The 15759-nt window shown below is 48.1% G+C and overlaps 1 protein-coding gene across 3 annotated transcripts in view; it reads right to left on the reverse strand.

Moving 5' to 3' along the window:
* Window positions 1-15759, reverse strand: part of SPTBN4 (spectrin beta, non-erythrocytic 4) — a 420524-nt gene that overhangs the window by 274686 nt on the left and 130079 nt on the right. For all 3 annotated transcript variants that reach the window (XM_033954096.1, XM_033954095.1, XM_033954094.1), the window contains one exon: window positions 12520-12670. In XM_033954096.1, the coding sequence (XP_033809987.1) occupies window positions 12520-12670 (151 nt within the window). The remainder of the gene's footprint in view (window positions 1-12519; window positions 12671-15759) is intronic.

A 15759-nucleotide genomic window follows, 5' to 3' on the forward strand; every position in this document is an offset into this window, starting at 1 on the left:
ACAGCTTCTTGGTCGCCGCCTCGATGGACTCATCGAAGAGGTCAGTACCAGCACACAGAACATTAGCCAGCCTGTCCTGCAGATTGGGATCCATGTCGATGGTCCGGAGCCACGCTAGCCGTCGCATGGCCACCGAGCAAGCAGTAGCCCGAGCAGACAACTCAAAGGCATTGTATGAAGACTGCATCAGCTGCAAACGGAGTTGGGACAATGAGGCCAGGACTTCTTGGAACTCAAAATGGGCCCGAGGATCCAAATAGGCCATGAACGTGGGAAGGACGGACAGGAAAAACTCAAAATATGTAATAAAATGAAAATTGTAGTTGAGAACTCTGGATGTCATCATAGAGTTCTGGTAAATTCGCCTGCCAAACCTGTCCATCGTCTTGCCCTCCCTGCCAGGTGGAACAGTGGCATATATCTGGGAGGGGTGAGACCGCGTCAATGAAGATTCCACCAAAAGGGATTGATGTGATAGCTGGGCACCGTCAAATCCCTTATGATGAACCGTGCAGTATCTGGCATCCAATTTGCCCGGAACAGCGGGGATGGAATAGGGAGTCTCCAGACAGCGGACAAAGGTCTGATCCAGCAGCTTATGAAGAGGAATGAGGGATTCAGCAAGAGGTTGAGGGAGATGCATTGTCTCGAGATACTCCTTTGAGAATTTGGACCCAGTGTCCAGCTGAATGTCTAAATCAGCTGCCATCTGACGGAGAAAAGAAGAAAAAGACAGCTGGTCAGCCAAAGCAGGGCCTCGAGAAGGACTCGAGGACATCGAGGCCTCCTGATCTAATGAGGACAGGGATCGGGCTGGAGAAAAAGACCCCACTGTGTCCTCGAGCTCCGGCATTTGAGGAGGCGAAGTAGACGGTGGAGAAAACTGAAGAAAAGGCTGCTTCCGATGAGGCGAGACATGCCTGGAGGAGTGCTTCAAAGAATGCCTCGATCGATGATGCGAGCTGTGCCTCGAAGCAGGCCTCGACAAATAAGGCAAATGGGTCTTTGCTGAGGACCCCAGAGAGTGGATGGGGCTGGAAGCGGTGGATCGAAGCAGAGGTGGTTAAGAACATAAGAACATAAGCAGTGCCTCCGTCGGGTCAGACCATAGGTCCATCCTGCCCAGCAGTCCGCTCCCGCGGCGGCCCAAACAGGTCACGACCTGTCTGAATCACCAGAAGGGGCCCCCTTGCCACCTTGGTTTCCCATTGAGTCCTATCTTCCCATCGAAGTCCTAACCCTCCGGTCTTGCACATGCACGACCTGGTTGGGTTTCTATACTTATTACCTGGTTAGCTTTCTATACCTGTGTTACATCCCAGCACCTCTCTCAGTATCCCACGATCCCTTTATCCCTCAGGAATCCGTCCAATCCCTGTTTGAATCCCTGTACCGTACTCTGCCTCCGGTAGCACATTCCAGGTGTCCACGACCCTTTTGGGTGAAAAAAAACTTCCTTGCATTTGTTTTGAACCTATCTCCCTTCAGTTTCTCTGAATGCCCCCTCGTACCTGTTGTCCCCTTCAGCCTGAAGAATCTGTCCCTATCCACCCTCTCTATGCCCCTCATGATCCTGAAGGTCTCTATCATATCTCCCCTGAGCCTCCTTTTTTCCAGAGAGAAGAGCCCCAGCCTATCCAACCTCTCGGCGTATGGGCAGTGTTCCAGCCCTCTTACCAGTTTCGTTGCTCTCCTTTGGACTCTCTCAAGTACTGCCATGTCCTTCTTGAGGTACGGCGACCAATATTGAACGCAGTATTCCAGATGTGGACGCACCATCGCTCGATACAATGGCATGATGACTTCCCGCGTCCTGGTTGTTATGCCCCTCTTTATGATGCCCAGCATCCTGTTGGCTTTTTTCGAGGCTGCTGCGCACTGCGCAGATGGCTTCAGTGATGCATCCACCAGCACACCCAAGTCTCTCTCTAGACTGCTGTCTCCCAGCAATGCCCCCCCCAATTTGTAGTTGAACAACGGGTTCTTTTTCCCTATATGCATGACCTTGCATTTTTCCACGTTAAAGCGCATTTGCCATTTGTTTTCCCAGTCTTCCAGCTTGTCCAGGTCCCTTTGCAGGTCCTCACACTCCTCCCTGGATCTAACTCTGCCGCACAGTTTGGTATCGTCTGCAAATTTTATAACCTCGTACTTTGCCTCCTTTTCCAGGTCATTGATAAATATGTTGAAGAGTAACGGCCCCAGCACCGATCCCTGTGGCACACTGCTCGTGACTCCCCGCCAGTCAGAATATTGTCCCTTTACTCCGACCCTCTGCAGTCTACCCGACAACCAGTGCTTGATCCATCTGTGCACATCCCCTCCCACCCCGTGGTTCCACAGCTTCCTAAGCAGCCTTTCATGTGGCACCTTGTCGAAAGCCTTTTGAAAATCGAGGTAAATGATGTCTATGGGTTCCCCATTGTCCACCCGACTGCTTATTCCCTCAAAGAAGTACAAAAGGTTCGTTAAGCAAGACCTTCCCTTACAGAATCCGTGCTGGCTTGTTCTCAGTAGGCCATTTCTCTCGATGTGCTCGCAAATACCATCCTTGATCATAGCTTCCACCATCTTCCCTATAATTGAAGTCAGGCTGACCGGCCTGTAGTTCCCGGGGTCACCCCTCGATCCCTTCTTGAAGATAGGTGTGACATTCGCCAGTTTCCAGTCCTCTGGTACCTCTCCAGTTTTCAAGGATAGGTTGCAAACATGCTGGATTGTGCCCGCTATTTCTTGTTTTAGTTCCTTCCTTTAGTTGACTGGAAGAACCACGAGGCACTCGCAAAGACTCGAGCCCTTGCATCAAGTGAATCGGTTCCAATGGAGGCACTCGCAAAGACTCTACTCCTTGCATCGAGTGAATCGGTTCCAATGGAGGCATGGGCAAAGACTCTGCTCCTTGCGATGCATGCATCGATACCAGACCAGACACTCGCATAGACTCTGCTCCCTGTAGAGAGTGTGCGTACGGCTGAGGCACTGGAGGCGGCTCAACCTCGCGGGAGGCCTCCGCATGCCCAGGTTGGATTTGAGAGAGAAACTTTGGCCCCATCGTGGTAAAGAGCTGAATAAATTGCTTCTCAAGTAAGGTCTGGAACGAAGCCGGCAAGGATGGATCCACGTCACCAATGGGACCACCTGCACGGACTTCGTGCTCCCTCGAGGCAGTGTGAGAGTGCTTGGTCTTAGAAGCCTTGGGCACTTTAAGCACCACCGGGGGAATGGGCTGCTGCGCTATCTGACCTGAAGAGACAGAGGAAGGCACCGCAGCCTGCGTTGAAGACAGAGCTGGAACAAACGAGGCCAGTTTGATGAGGCTCGGAGCAGAAGATGTGGAAGCCTGGGAAGCCTCGGGAGAGGCCAATGGTGAAGGGTCCTTCGATGATGAAAGTTCCCTCGAAGACTCCATGCTGAACAGCGACTCCCACAAGATGCAATGACGCTTGAAAGCACGGGCTGTAAGTGTTGAGCAAGGCCGGCACGATTTCGGAAGGTGTTGAGGTCCAAGACACCAAAGACAGCGTCGATGAGGGTCCGTCAGTGAAATCGCACGCTGGAACTTGGAACACTTTTTAAAACCGGTAGCAGGCCGGAACATAGGCCGGAAAAGCTCCGCCGTAAGATCGAAGCTGCGGCCACATGGCCTGCCCGGTCGAACGGATAGAAGAATTTTTTTTTTTGAAAAACAATAAAAGTACGGCGAAAATCAGCGATTAAGAGAAAAAGAACCCAAAACCGCGGACTTCAGAAGGCACAAGTGAAAATGCTTCACGCAGAGAGTCCAAGACGGACTTCTCGGCTCTGCGGAAAAGTAAGAACTGAGGAGATGCACCCTGTGCTGGGCACTCGCGCATGCGCGGTGCGGGCGACTTGAAACTTCGAGTTTCATCAAGCAAGACTGCTTGTGAGGCGTCCGCATAGGGGCTCTGTTGGATCACGTCACCCATTAGTGAGAATACCTGCCTGCTTGTCCTGGGATAAATGATGTTACCAAAGCAGATGGGAGTTTAAGTTTAGAGCTGTGATCTGGGCCTGAGCAAATCCCAAAAATATTAGGAGTAAATTTGAGATTCATTTGGGCTAATAGGCACCCTAGGGTGGAGAGAAGGGCTCTACATTTTGAACTGTCTCTTGTGTGTTTAATGTACAGCTCTGTGTGTGTCTGATAACGCTATAGAAATAATAAATAGTAGTAAAGGAGAGGGAGGACTAGAAGTACCTAATTTGATGAAGTACTACCAGGCTGCCTAGTTAAAAACAATTATTCAATGACAAGCCCAGAAACTGAAGCAGTGGGTGGAAATAGAGCAGTAGGCAGAAGGAAGGATTCCTCTGATGCATTTGCCAAGGGTACTCCAGGGAGGCAAGGGGAAAGGTAGCTTACAATCAGTAGACAACCATGCGGGTTTGGCAGGTGGTACAAGGGTCTTTATTAGAAGTGAAGCACTATTTTTTGTTTTCTCCCTTGAGATTTAACCCAGAATTTGTCCTAGGTAGAGACGAGGAAGTATTTGCTTCCTGGGAGTCAAAGGGATTAGTGTGTGGCACCGGGAAGGGTGCTACCCTTCCACAAACTCCAGGTTAAAAATGAGATGACATTTCAAGATTTTTTTTATCTATCTACAGGTCCAACATTATTTACAGATGTCAGGGCTTTTGCAAGAGCTCCTCAAGGGGAAAATTCAGTTTGAGAAGCTAATAGACCCTCTCTCCAAAAGAGGGCCATCTCAGCTATAATTAGGTGTTTAAACTCTTGTAAAGGGGTGTCCTTACCTTACATGAGTGCATGAGAGGTGGATTTAGGACAGGAACTATCCACTGGGCAATGGGGAAAAATATGGTGGGAGGTATTTTCTTTGGGGAAAGCAGCATTTATATTGGAGAATGGGTATAAAAGTAGAGGTCTGCACGGGAACGGGGATCGTGGGAATCCCACAGGTCCCACGGGGATCCCCCCAGTCTACAGGACTCCCACGGGGACCCCTCCCAGGCCCACGGGACTTCCACAGGGACCCCTCCCAGGCCCACGGGACTTCCACAAGGACCCCTCCCAGGCCCACGGCACTCCCATGGGGACCCCTCCCAGGCCCACAAGACTTCCATGGGGAGGCCTACCTAATTTCAAATTCAGACCGGGTCCAGCGCCACGGCGGGAACGTCTATGCTGAGCATAGAGCTCATCATGTAAGCTCAGCACATAGGCAGTGAGCTGAGCACGTAGGCATGCATCATCCAGGGGAGGGAACTCTGTGTGCCTACGTGCTGAGCTCACTGCCTACGTATTGAGCCTACGAGCTGAGCTCCATGCTCAGCATAGACATTCCCACTGTGGCGCCGGACTCGGACTGAACTTGATCGCCGGGAGTCTAGTTAAGGGGGCAGGAATGATCCCTGGTGTCTTCTCTCCCAATGGTTGCCTCATTCAACATCACAACTCCTCTTCCACGCCAACCAAACTCAACACAGCAACACTCTTTTGCAAACTGCATAAAAGAAAGTTATGCACTTTCTGTTCACATACTTTTTATGTGCAAATGAGGGCAAAAATTTTTTTTAAAGCCCTTTTGTGCATGTAAAACAGCTTTCTCTACAGTATGTGTAAATACATTTATTCAATTATCCCCACATGTATAGTTTAGAAATGGTTTAATACCTCTGAGTTCTCTCTCATTCATTATACTTTGGAATACATCAGTATACTTTGGAATACATCCCATTCCAGCAGGGGAGAGAACTACGGGAGGAGCAGCGCTGACGGCGCTCGGCACCAACGGCCAGATCGGGAGCCCTTTCCAGCAGGGTACCTAGCATCATCTACACCCCTCCCCCGTTCCAACATGGGAGAGCCAACAGAGGAGAGCTGCAGTCAGACGCTCAGACCAACGGTCGGTTAGGGAGCCCCTTCCAGCAGGGTACCCGACACCATCTTCACTCCTCCCCCATTCCGAAGGGTCTCAGACCTTTTTTCCTTCCTAACATCCCTAGGATACTCCAAACCATCCCCAACCAAAACTCATACCAAAGGACATCAATTAGACCTGATCTCATTCCTCCCCAACTCCCTCTCTACCCCCCCCAGCATAAGCCTCAAAGACGTAACCTGGACCCCCACCCCCTGGTCCGATCACCTCCGATGCAACTTCAACCTACACTGGCTCAAAAAACAAAGCCTAAAGACACCTAGAACTACCTACAAAGAAAAAACAATATGGACCAGAGGTCAACTAAATCATGAAAAATTCTGGTCCCACTACAACCCAACATCCACCACAGACCCAAACCCCAACTTCATCCCAGGCTGGAACAACTTCAGCACCCAGATACTAAATGACATAGCCCCACTAAAACCTTATAAGAAAAAACATCGCACATCTGCCAACTGGTTTGACGCCAACCTACTAGCTCTGAAACGAGAAGTGCGCAAACTAGAAAGAACCTGGTGCAAATCCGGCACGGATACAGACAGGCATGCCTGGCGTACCAAAGTCACAGAATACAAAAAAACAATCAAGGAGAAACGCTCCAAATATTATGCCCAATCAATTAACACCCCAACCCTGAACAGCAACAAACTTTCGACTTATCAACTCATTATTTGACACCAACTCATATAAAACCTCCCCCACAGACCTTCCACCCTCTCCAACTAACCATGCTGACTACTTCGCCAACAAAATCCACAACTTAAAAACCTCTCTCGCAACAACAAGCACCAGCCCATCAACCCTTCTGACCACCCCAAACAATGAAGGTACTACCGCAGACATGACATGGAATCGCTTCGAGAACCCAGACTGGAACCTATTCCTACAGCTATACACTAAATATGCCAAATCAAACTGCCTTCTAGACAATTGCCCTCCCTCCATCATGAAAACAGCCCCCCCTCCTTTCAAAATAGAGCTCTTCAACTGGATTACCCTCTGCCTGTCCATTGGCTATTTTCCACAGGAACTTGGCCACATCCTCATATCTCCAACCATCAAAAACCCCAAAGAATCACTCTCCACAACCACCAACTACAGACCTATCGCCAACATACCCTTCTTCCTGAAAATTATGGAAGGCCTCGTAAACCAGAACCTCATGTCCTACCTCGAAAAATTTAACATCCTTCACGATTCCCAGTCTGGATTCCGCACAAACTACAGCACTGAAACCGTTCTAGCATCTCTAACAGACTACCTCCTCCAACTATTCTCACAGGGAAACAGCGCCCTAATACTTCAGTTTGACCTCAGTAGTGCCTTTGACCTGGTAGACCATGACATACTACTCAACAACCTCGATTCCATAGGCATCTCGGGACAGGTACTAACCTGGCTCACAGGCTTCTTAAAAAACCGCACCTACCAAGTACACAGCGAGGGAACCTACTCTCACACCTGGTCCAACCCCTGTGGTGTCCCACAAGGCTCCCCCCTATCACCTTCTCTATTCAACGTTTATATGACTCCACTGGGACACATGCTATCAGACAAAAAATTGAAATCCTACATCTATGCAGATGACATCACAATTGTCATCCCCATCCACTCATTCACGCAAGAAACAGAGCAACTCATCTCATCAGTACTTACAATGGTCGAACACTGGACCACCCAGTCCAAACTGAAACTAAATCCAGAAAAGACCAAACTCTTCCTAGCAAGTCCCAACCACAAATTAACGACCACCACCTTACAACTCAACGGCCTAACTTATCCTATTAACCCCACCATCAAAATCCTGGGAGTCATCCTAGACCGCTGCCTGACCTTCGAAGACCACACCAACACCCAGGTCAAAAAATGCTTTCATACCCTCTGGAAACTTTGCACCATCAAACATTACTTTGACTTCCCCTCCTTCAAACTGCTGGTTCAATCCCTAATCCTAAGCACACTGGATTACTGTAATATAATTTATATAGGCTCCTACAAGAAAACCATCCAGCGACTGAGACTTATCCAAAACACTGCAGTCCGCCTAATCTTTGGCCTCAAAAAGTCAGACCACATCACCCCTTATTATAGAAAACTACACTGGCTGCCAATAGAAGCGAGAGTCATCTTCAAATTCGCCTGTCTCTGCTTTAAAACCTTAACTGGCTTATCACCGATTTATCTGTCTCACCACTTCGTGTTCCCCGAAACCACAAGCACACGTAATACCAACCTGTTTACCTACCCTTCCCCAAAGGGATGCACCTACAAAAGATTCTTCAACAGAACTCTCTCATACCAAGCTGGCAGATGGACAAACTGCCTGACCACCCTTATTTCATCTGCCCCATGTTACTTATCCTTCAGGAAATCTCTCAAATCTTTCCTCTACGACAAATTTCTTGAACCTCCCCCATCACCAAATAACTAAAGACTACCTCTTTAGTTGGCCTCTCGCACTGCCTCACCACTACATACTTAACTCTGCTGTATATGTACTGTCCCCTGTATGATAAACCTACTCTGTTTCTTTACTGTATAAAATACCTATACTGAATATGTACAGTTCGCATTGTATCATCGCTGTAAATGTACAGTCTCTTACTCTGTAAACCGCTCTGAACTGTTTGTGGTACTGCGGTATATAAAAATAAAGTTATTATTATTATTATTATTACCTCTGAGGATCTCGCATCATGTGCGGCAGCGGTGGAGATTACCTTGCCAGAGATGTCGCCTGTTCTTGGAGGAAACTCGGGACCCAGATGATAGCCATCAGAACTGGGGTTGACGGCAGTTAAAGAATAGAATGGGAATGGTGGTTGAAGTGAATTGGGGTGGAGATGGAGGTGAGTATGGAGAGGGATAGGGATATGATGTATTTAAGGCATTTAAGATCTGGTGTTAAATGATCATAATAATTACAAGTCAAAGATCTTGATGCTTTTTTGGAGTGTGTTTCTGTTTCTCTCTATGCTTATTTTTATCTTTATTTTGTTTACTTTAATTATTATTTTAATTCTATCTTTAAATTATTTATTCATTACTTGTTGGAATATTTCATTTCTATCTCTATCTCTACCTCTGTCTTTTTATTTTTATTTTTCATACTGTTTCTTCAGGTACTTTAGTTAGTTGTGAGCCTTTGGGACAGTTAGGGAATTTCCAAGTACCTATCTTATTTATTTAGTTTTTATTTATTGTATCTTTAATGCATCATTTTTGTAAACCGCTTAGAAACCTCACGGTTATTAGCAGTATATAAGAATTAAATTAAATTAAATTAAAATTAAATTAAACTAGAAATGCATAGCTATTCTAGTACAGAGACTCCTCCCACCAAAAAAAAACAAACTTTCTGAAGTAATTAGTGCTTTTTATGGGGACAGGTAACTTATGGAGTGCGGGCGGGGATGGAGGGAATTTCTTGTGGGGATGGGCGGGGACAGAGCGGATTCCTCGCGAAGACGGGTGGGAATGGAGGGGATTCTAGCGGGGATGGGTGGGATTTCTGTCCCCTCGCAACTCTCTAGTATAAAGTTCTTATGAGATGGTACTACACTCCAGGTGCTTATAGCACAGATGGAAAAAGGGGGACAGGGGAAGTGTTGGAGAGGGTGTAGGGAAGTAGAGACATATTTGCATATGTGGTATGATTGCACATGTGGGATTTGGGATTTAGTATTATGGGAGCTGTCAGAGATCCTGGGTGAAGAAATTCCCGATGCTTGGGAGCATGCACTGCTACATTGGCATGAGTGAGATACAGTGTTCCCTCTAAGCGGGCGGGTGTTGTGAGCAAACTTTTTTCACTGTGAGCTAAAAATATCGGGCGCCAGCAAGTTATGAGCCAAATAAATATGTTGCTTTCTACCACAGAACTTCCTTACGTTTGTATGGAATCTATCCCCTTTCAACTTTAGAGAGTGCCCTCTCGTTCTTCCTGCCTTAGCTACTAAGTCTATTCCCTTCAGTACCTTGAATGTTTCTATCATGTCCCCTCTCAATCTCCTCTGCTCAAGGGAGAAGAGGCCCAGTTTCTCTAATCTTTCGCTGTACGGCAACTCCTCCAGCCCCTTAACCATTTTAGTTGCTCTTCTCTGGATCCTTTCGAGTAGTACCGTGTCCTTCTTAAAGTACCAGTGCTGGACGCAGTACTCCAGGTGAGGGCGTACCATGGCCCGGTACAGCAGCATGATAACCTTCTCTGTCTCTTCAGTCCAGCATCTGCCCCTTCCATTCACTGTCTGTCTTTCCCTGCCATCTCTCCTCCTGCCCCCCCCCACCCCCCAATTTGGTCTAGCATCCATCATCTTCCTTCTGTTCCCCTCATGGTCTGGCATCTCTATCCTTCCCTCCCCCCTGTGGTTTTTAGCATATCTCTCTTCTCATTTCCTCCACTCAGATCTGATCATTCTCTGCTCTCTCTTCCCTTTTCTTCTCTGGTCTTCCTTCTCTATTTTCTGCCTCCATCTAAATTAAATTCTTTCTTACTATTTAGTCCCGTTTCCCTCTTTTCACTGTGTCTACACACAGCTTGTCACCCCTTTCCCTCACCCCTCCATTATCTTACTATTTTCTTCCCCCTTTATTTATCTCCTCCTTCCATCCAGTGTGTGTTCTTTCCCCATTTCCATTCAGCATCTGCTCTCCCTTCTCAACTGACATCCATCTGCCTTCTGCTCTCTCTCCCTTCTTCTCACTTCCATCATCTGTCCCCTTCTCTCTCTCTCTCATCTCCTCCATTCCATCATCTGCCCCTTCTCTCTCTCTCTCTCTCCCCCCCCCCCAACTTCCATCATCTGCCCCCCTTCCCCTCACCTTTGTGGGTCACTTTCTTTCCCCTGAGGGTGGCTCATGTCACAGGGGAAGCTTTGGCCGAGCAGAACCGCTTGATTGACAGTGGAACTTACTTGATTGATGTCGATGCTGGGGCCCGTTGCCGTTTGAAGGAAAAAAAAAAAGGTGGAAAAAAGGAACCTGTAAAGGCGAGAGGAAGGGAAACCTCCAGGACAGCTGCTTTTTGCCCTCCTTCAGCGGCCCAAGAGTTCAGACCAGCAGCGGCAGCTCTGTATGCTTTTAACTTCGGCACAGAGCTGCCCCTAATCAATAGTTTAGCGCGGTTTCATGAGGCAGCCTCGGGGCCTTTGATAGCCGGCCCGCTTCGATGATGCGATGTGGGCCGGCCTAGCAAAGGCCCCGAGGCTGCCTTATGAAACCGCGCTAAACTATTGATTAGGGGCAGCTCTGTGCCGAAGTTAAAAGCATACACAGCTGCCGCTGCTGGTCTGGAGGTGCGGAGACAAGGCAGGAGGCAAACGCGGTGGAAGGCAGGAGTCCCGGCGAAGGCAGGAGTCCCGGCACAGCGACTGCAACAGGAAGTTGCAAGTCAGCTGACGCCGGCCTTTCGTTGCGGCGGGGACCGAATCCTTCGCGGACCGGCAAGATTTTGTTTGCGGACCGGCGGTTGAAGAACTGTGCTCTACACTGTGTGCGCTGTGACGAGAAACTTGTGCGCTGCGAGGTAATATTTTGTGCGTCAGCGCACCCCAGCGCAGCTTAGCGGGAACACTGGAGGGGGTATCTAGATTTTGCAAATTAACATTTACTGCTGCAAGACTGGTGATAGCTACTAATAGGCACCAGTATGCCTCACCAAAGTGGAAAATGGTGGTGCAGAAATAACTGACATGGAGGAATATGTATAAAATGACTGCTTTTAAGCATGGTAAGAGACATGGTTATGATCGGGTTTGGAGGAGTGTCGAGTTGTGGGTGAAAGCTTTATAGACAATATAAGGTTGGGAGGGGTTGGAGAGGAGGAGAATTGGAGTTACCTATTACATATACAGGAGAGGGAGGGGAGGAGGGGCATGATTTGGGTCATATAACTTGGAGGTGTCTGGGAATGGGTACACTGAAGAAACCGTGTGTACCTGTTTCACTGTTTATCATGATGCCATGTTTGAAGTTTGTTTCACAGTTTCCTTTGATGCTAAGTTTAAAGACAGTTTATATCATTAAGTGATGTGCTTTGAATAAACATTGTCAGTTAAAAAATTAATCTAGTGTATATATGTATCTATAATATGGCAAAGATGAAATCAAAGTACTCAGAATTTAGATAAAATATGGTTTCTAGCAAATGTAATAAGACCACATATCAAATGTAGCCCCTCTTTTACAAAACCGCAAAAGCAGTTTTTAGCGCAGGCCAGCACACAGAATGCTCTGCGCTGCTTCCAGCACTCATAGAGGTCCTATAAAAGGGGGGATAATGATGATGCTGGTGAGTAGAGGGGAGTGGGGGTGAGGGAAAGGTGGGAAGACAAATATACAATTGCAAAATAATTGGTAGTATAATGCTTTATTGGGAAAATAAGTTACTGACAGATGTATAAATCTTGAACAGAAGCAAATAGGGAGGGGAAGAGAGAGTGGGTAGGGAAAAATTTGGGCAAACTATAATTGCGATATTGTATTGTGCTTATCATGCATCAGGAAATTAGACAAGTACCCAATATGCCTGAATGGAAAAAGAAGGATATTTATTTTCTTGTCTCACAACTCCTAAGATTCTTCAAAAGCCACCCACCTTGCACTTGTGTAAACTTCAGAGCAGCTTCATTGAGAGCACTGACTCTCTCTGTCTGAGCAGCAATGTCTGCTTCTAGCAGGCTGTGCTTCTGCCGAAGGTCCTCTACCTCCAACAGATGCTTCCCAAGGTCCTTGGATGCCACTAGCACCTGAATCAAGGGCGAGAACAAGATAAAAGTGAAACAAGAATAGTTCCTTTGGACAGCAACACATTTTAGAGGTGGGTGATTTTGCTAGTTTAAAAATTACCCTTGAGTCTTTAACAGGCACCAAAACAAACACTGCTGTTCCATAGGGTTTTCAATGAAGGCAAATGAAATGGATGCAACCGATGACATCAGCAAAAGTTTAAGAGACACAAAAAAATTCACGTATGAGGAAATTGAAAACACATTCCATTGCTTTATAAGGACAATTTTCAAAGCCATTTTGCTGTGTAAAATGGCTTGTTTCAAGTTTCACATTTATTTGATATAATGGAAGATTAGGTTCTTACCTTGCAAATCTTCTCTCTTGTAAACAGGAATATCAATGGATATTTACCCACCTTTATTGCAAAGTCTGTAGACAGCCTAATTTTTCTGCTCCTCCTCCTCTCACTCTGGGCTGGGCTGGATTTCCTCAGTCTGTATCAAAGTAAGTAGTCATCTAGAGCACAGTTCTTCAACCGCCGGTCCGCAGACTGGTGCCGGTCCGCAAGAAATTTTTGCCGGTCCGCGCAGGGCCGGCAAGATTGACTTACTTCAACTTCCTGCCGGTCCGCGCAGGGCCGGCAAGATCAACATCTGAAGTCTGCGCTAGAGAGCTGCAAGGGGACGACGGGAATCCCATGGGACGCCCCCTAGGGTCGCGGGGATCCCGTGGGGACGCCTCTGAGGGTCGCGGGGTTCCTGCTGGGCTGGATGTACTCAGTCGTGCGGCTCTTCTCCCTACCCGCTCTGCTTGCAGCACAGAGTCGAACGGAAGTCTTCCCACGTCAGCGCTAACGTCGGAGGGGAGGGAGGGCTTAAACAACGACGTTCGGCTCTGTGCTACAGACAGGGCAGGAAAGGAAAAGAAGAGTAGCCTCGCGGCTCGAGTGGCGTACCAAGGGAGGGGGGCGGTCCGCCCCAGGTGCAGCACAGCCGGCCAGGTCCCCTTACTTTTGTGGCGCTTACCCGACCAACAACATCCCCGACAGCAGCTGTAAGAAGGTCATTTAGATCCGCGGCTACAGGGCAGGGAGATTTGTCTGACCGGGCCTGTTCTGTTGTCGGTTGGGTGGGGAAGCACCACAAAGGTAAGGGGTAGGGAGGGAGAAAGGGAGGAAAGGTGGAGTGGAGAAGAAAAGACGCTTAAGGGAAATGGGTAAAACTGAGGGGGGAGAAGGACGCTGAAAGGCCATGGGGAAGGCGGGGTGGGGGGTGGGAGAAGGACGCTGAAAGGACATGGGGAAGACAGAGGAGGGGAGAAGGACACTGAAAGCACATGTGGAAGACAGAGGGGGAAGAAGGACACTGACAGGACATGGGGAAGATGGGGGGGAGAAGGACGCTGAAAGGAAATGGGGAAGAGAGAGTGGGGAGAAGACACTGGCAGGGAAGAAGACAGAGATGCCAGTCTATGGGGGGAGTGGAGGGAAGAAGATGGGTGCCAGACCAATTTGGAAGAGGGGAGAAAGGGAGAGGCACAGTAACAGAGCAAATGGAAGACGCAGAGGGAAGAGAGACAGTGGACGGAAGGAATTGAATGAGAATTTGAGGAAAGCAGAAACCAGGCAACAAAGGTAGGAAAAGAAAGCAAAGCAAAAAGCAAAGCAAAAGAAAGCAAAGCAAAAAGAAAGCAAAAAGCTTCAGGATAAAGTAGTATATTAGTTGTGTTGATAAAAATTTATAAACATTAGAAGCTCTGGTAGAAACCCGTTTACAAAGTATGTATTCTTCCCAATTAATATTTCCAAATTAATAAAGTCTTTTTGCTTATTTGTAAATGGGTTTCTACCAGAGCCTTTAATTCAGTAGCATAATTAAATGAAATAACTATTTCTGAAGTTTATAGGGACGGGTGGGGACGGAGGGATTCCTCATGGGGACGGGTGGGATTCCTCACGGGGATGGGTGGGGACGGGTGGGACTTTGGCGGGGACGGGTGGGATTTCTGTCCCCGTGCAACTCTCTAGTCTGCGCTGGGCCGGAGAGATCTTGGGGAGCCTCCGACAGTGGCTTTCTCCCCTCTCTGCAGCTCTCCTTTACTTCCCAGCGCAGCGATTCACGAAGGCAGCCTCGGGGCTTTTGCTGAGTCGCAGCTGCCTCTGATGATGCAACTTCCTCTTTCCTCAGAGGCGACGCGACCCAACAAAGGACCTGAGGCTGCCTTCCTGAATCGCTGCGCTGGGAAGTAAGAAGAGCTGCTGGGAGAGGAGAAAGCCACTATCAGAAGCTGCTGGGCAAGGGAAAAAAGGGCTGCTACTGGAGAGGGAGAAGGAGAAGGAGAGATGCTTCTGGGAGGGGAGGAGGGAAAGGAATCTGGGAAGCTGCTGAGCAAGGAAAAAAAGGGACAGCTGCTACTGGAGAGGGAGAAGGAGAGATGCTGCTGGGAGGGGAGGAGGGGAAGGAATCTGGGAAAAAGGGACAGCTGCTACTGGACCTGGAGGGAAGGAGAAGGAGAGATGCTGCTGGGAGGGGAGGGGAGGAAGGGAAGAGAGTTACTGCTGGACAGGAGGAGGAGGGAAGGGAGAATGAAAAAAGGAAGGAAACAGCTGGCAGAGAGATTAGAGGAGGGGAAGGGGAGACATAGGTATGAGAAAGTAGAGAGATTGATGATAGGAAGGGGTCAGCAGAAAAATAAGCAGAGAGGGACAACGATGATAGATCTGGTGTAGGAGAGATAAAAATGAAGAGAGCAATGAAGCTGGAATGAATCATGTAAAAAGGAGAGACGGGTACAAGCTGGATGGAAAGGGGAGAGGGGCATAGAAAAAAGACAGATACCAGATAGAAGGGGGAGAGGACAGACAGTGGATGGAAGGGGCAGATGCTGGATTGAAGAGACAGAGAGGGCAGACGCTGGAAGGAAGAGAGTGAAAAGAAAAGTAAAAGCAGAAACCAGAGACGACAAAAGGTAGAAAAAAATAATTTTATTTCTATTTTGTGATTAGAATATATCAGATTTGAAATATATATCCTGCTAGAGCTGGTGTTAGACATAACTGGGGACTGCAAAACCCAGGAAGTGCTTCTTTAGCTTCCAGCTGGCTTAG

This window comes from Geotrypetes seraphini, chromosome 8 (genome assembly GCF_902459505.1).
Source record: "Geotrypetes seraphini chromosome 8, aGeoSer1.1, whole genome shotgun sequence".
Classification (NCBI taxonomy): domain Eukaryota; kingdom Metazoa; phylum Chordata; class Amphibia; order Gymnophiona; family Dermophiidae; genus Geotrypetes; species Geotrypetes seraphini.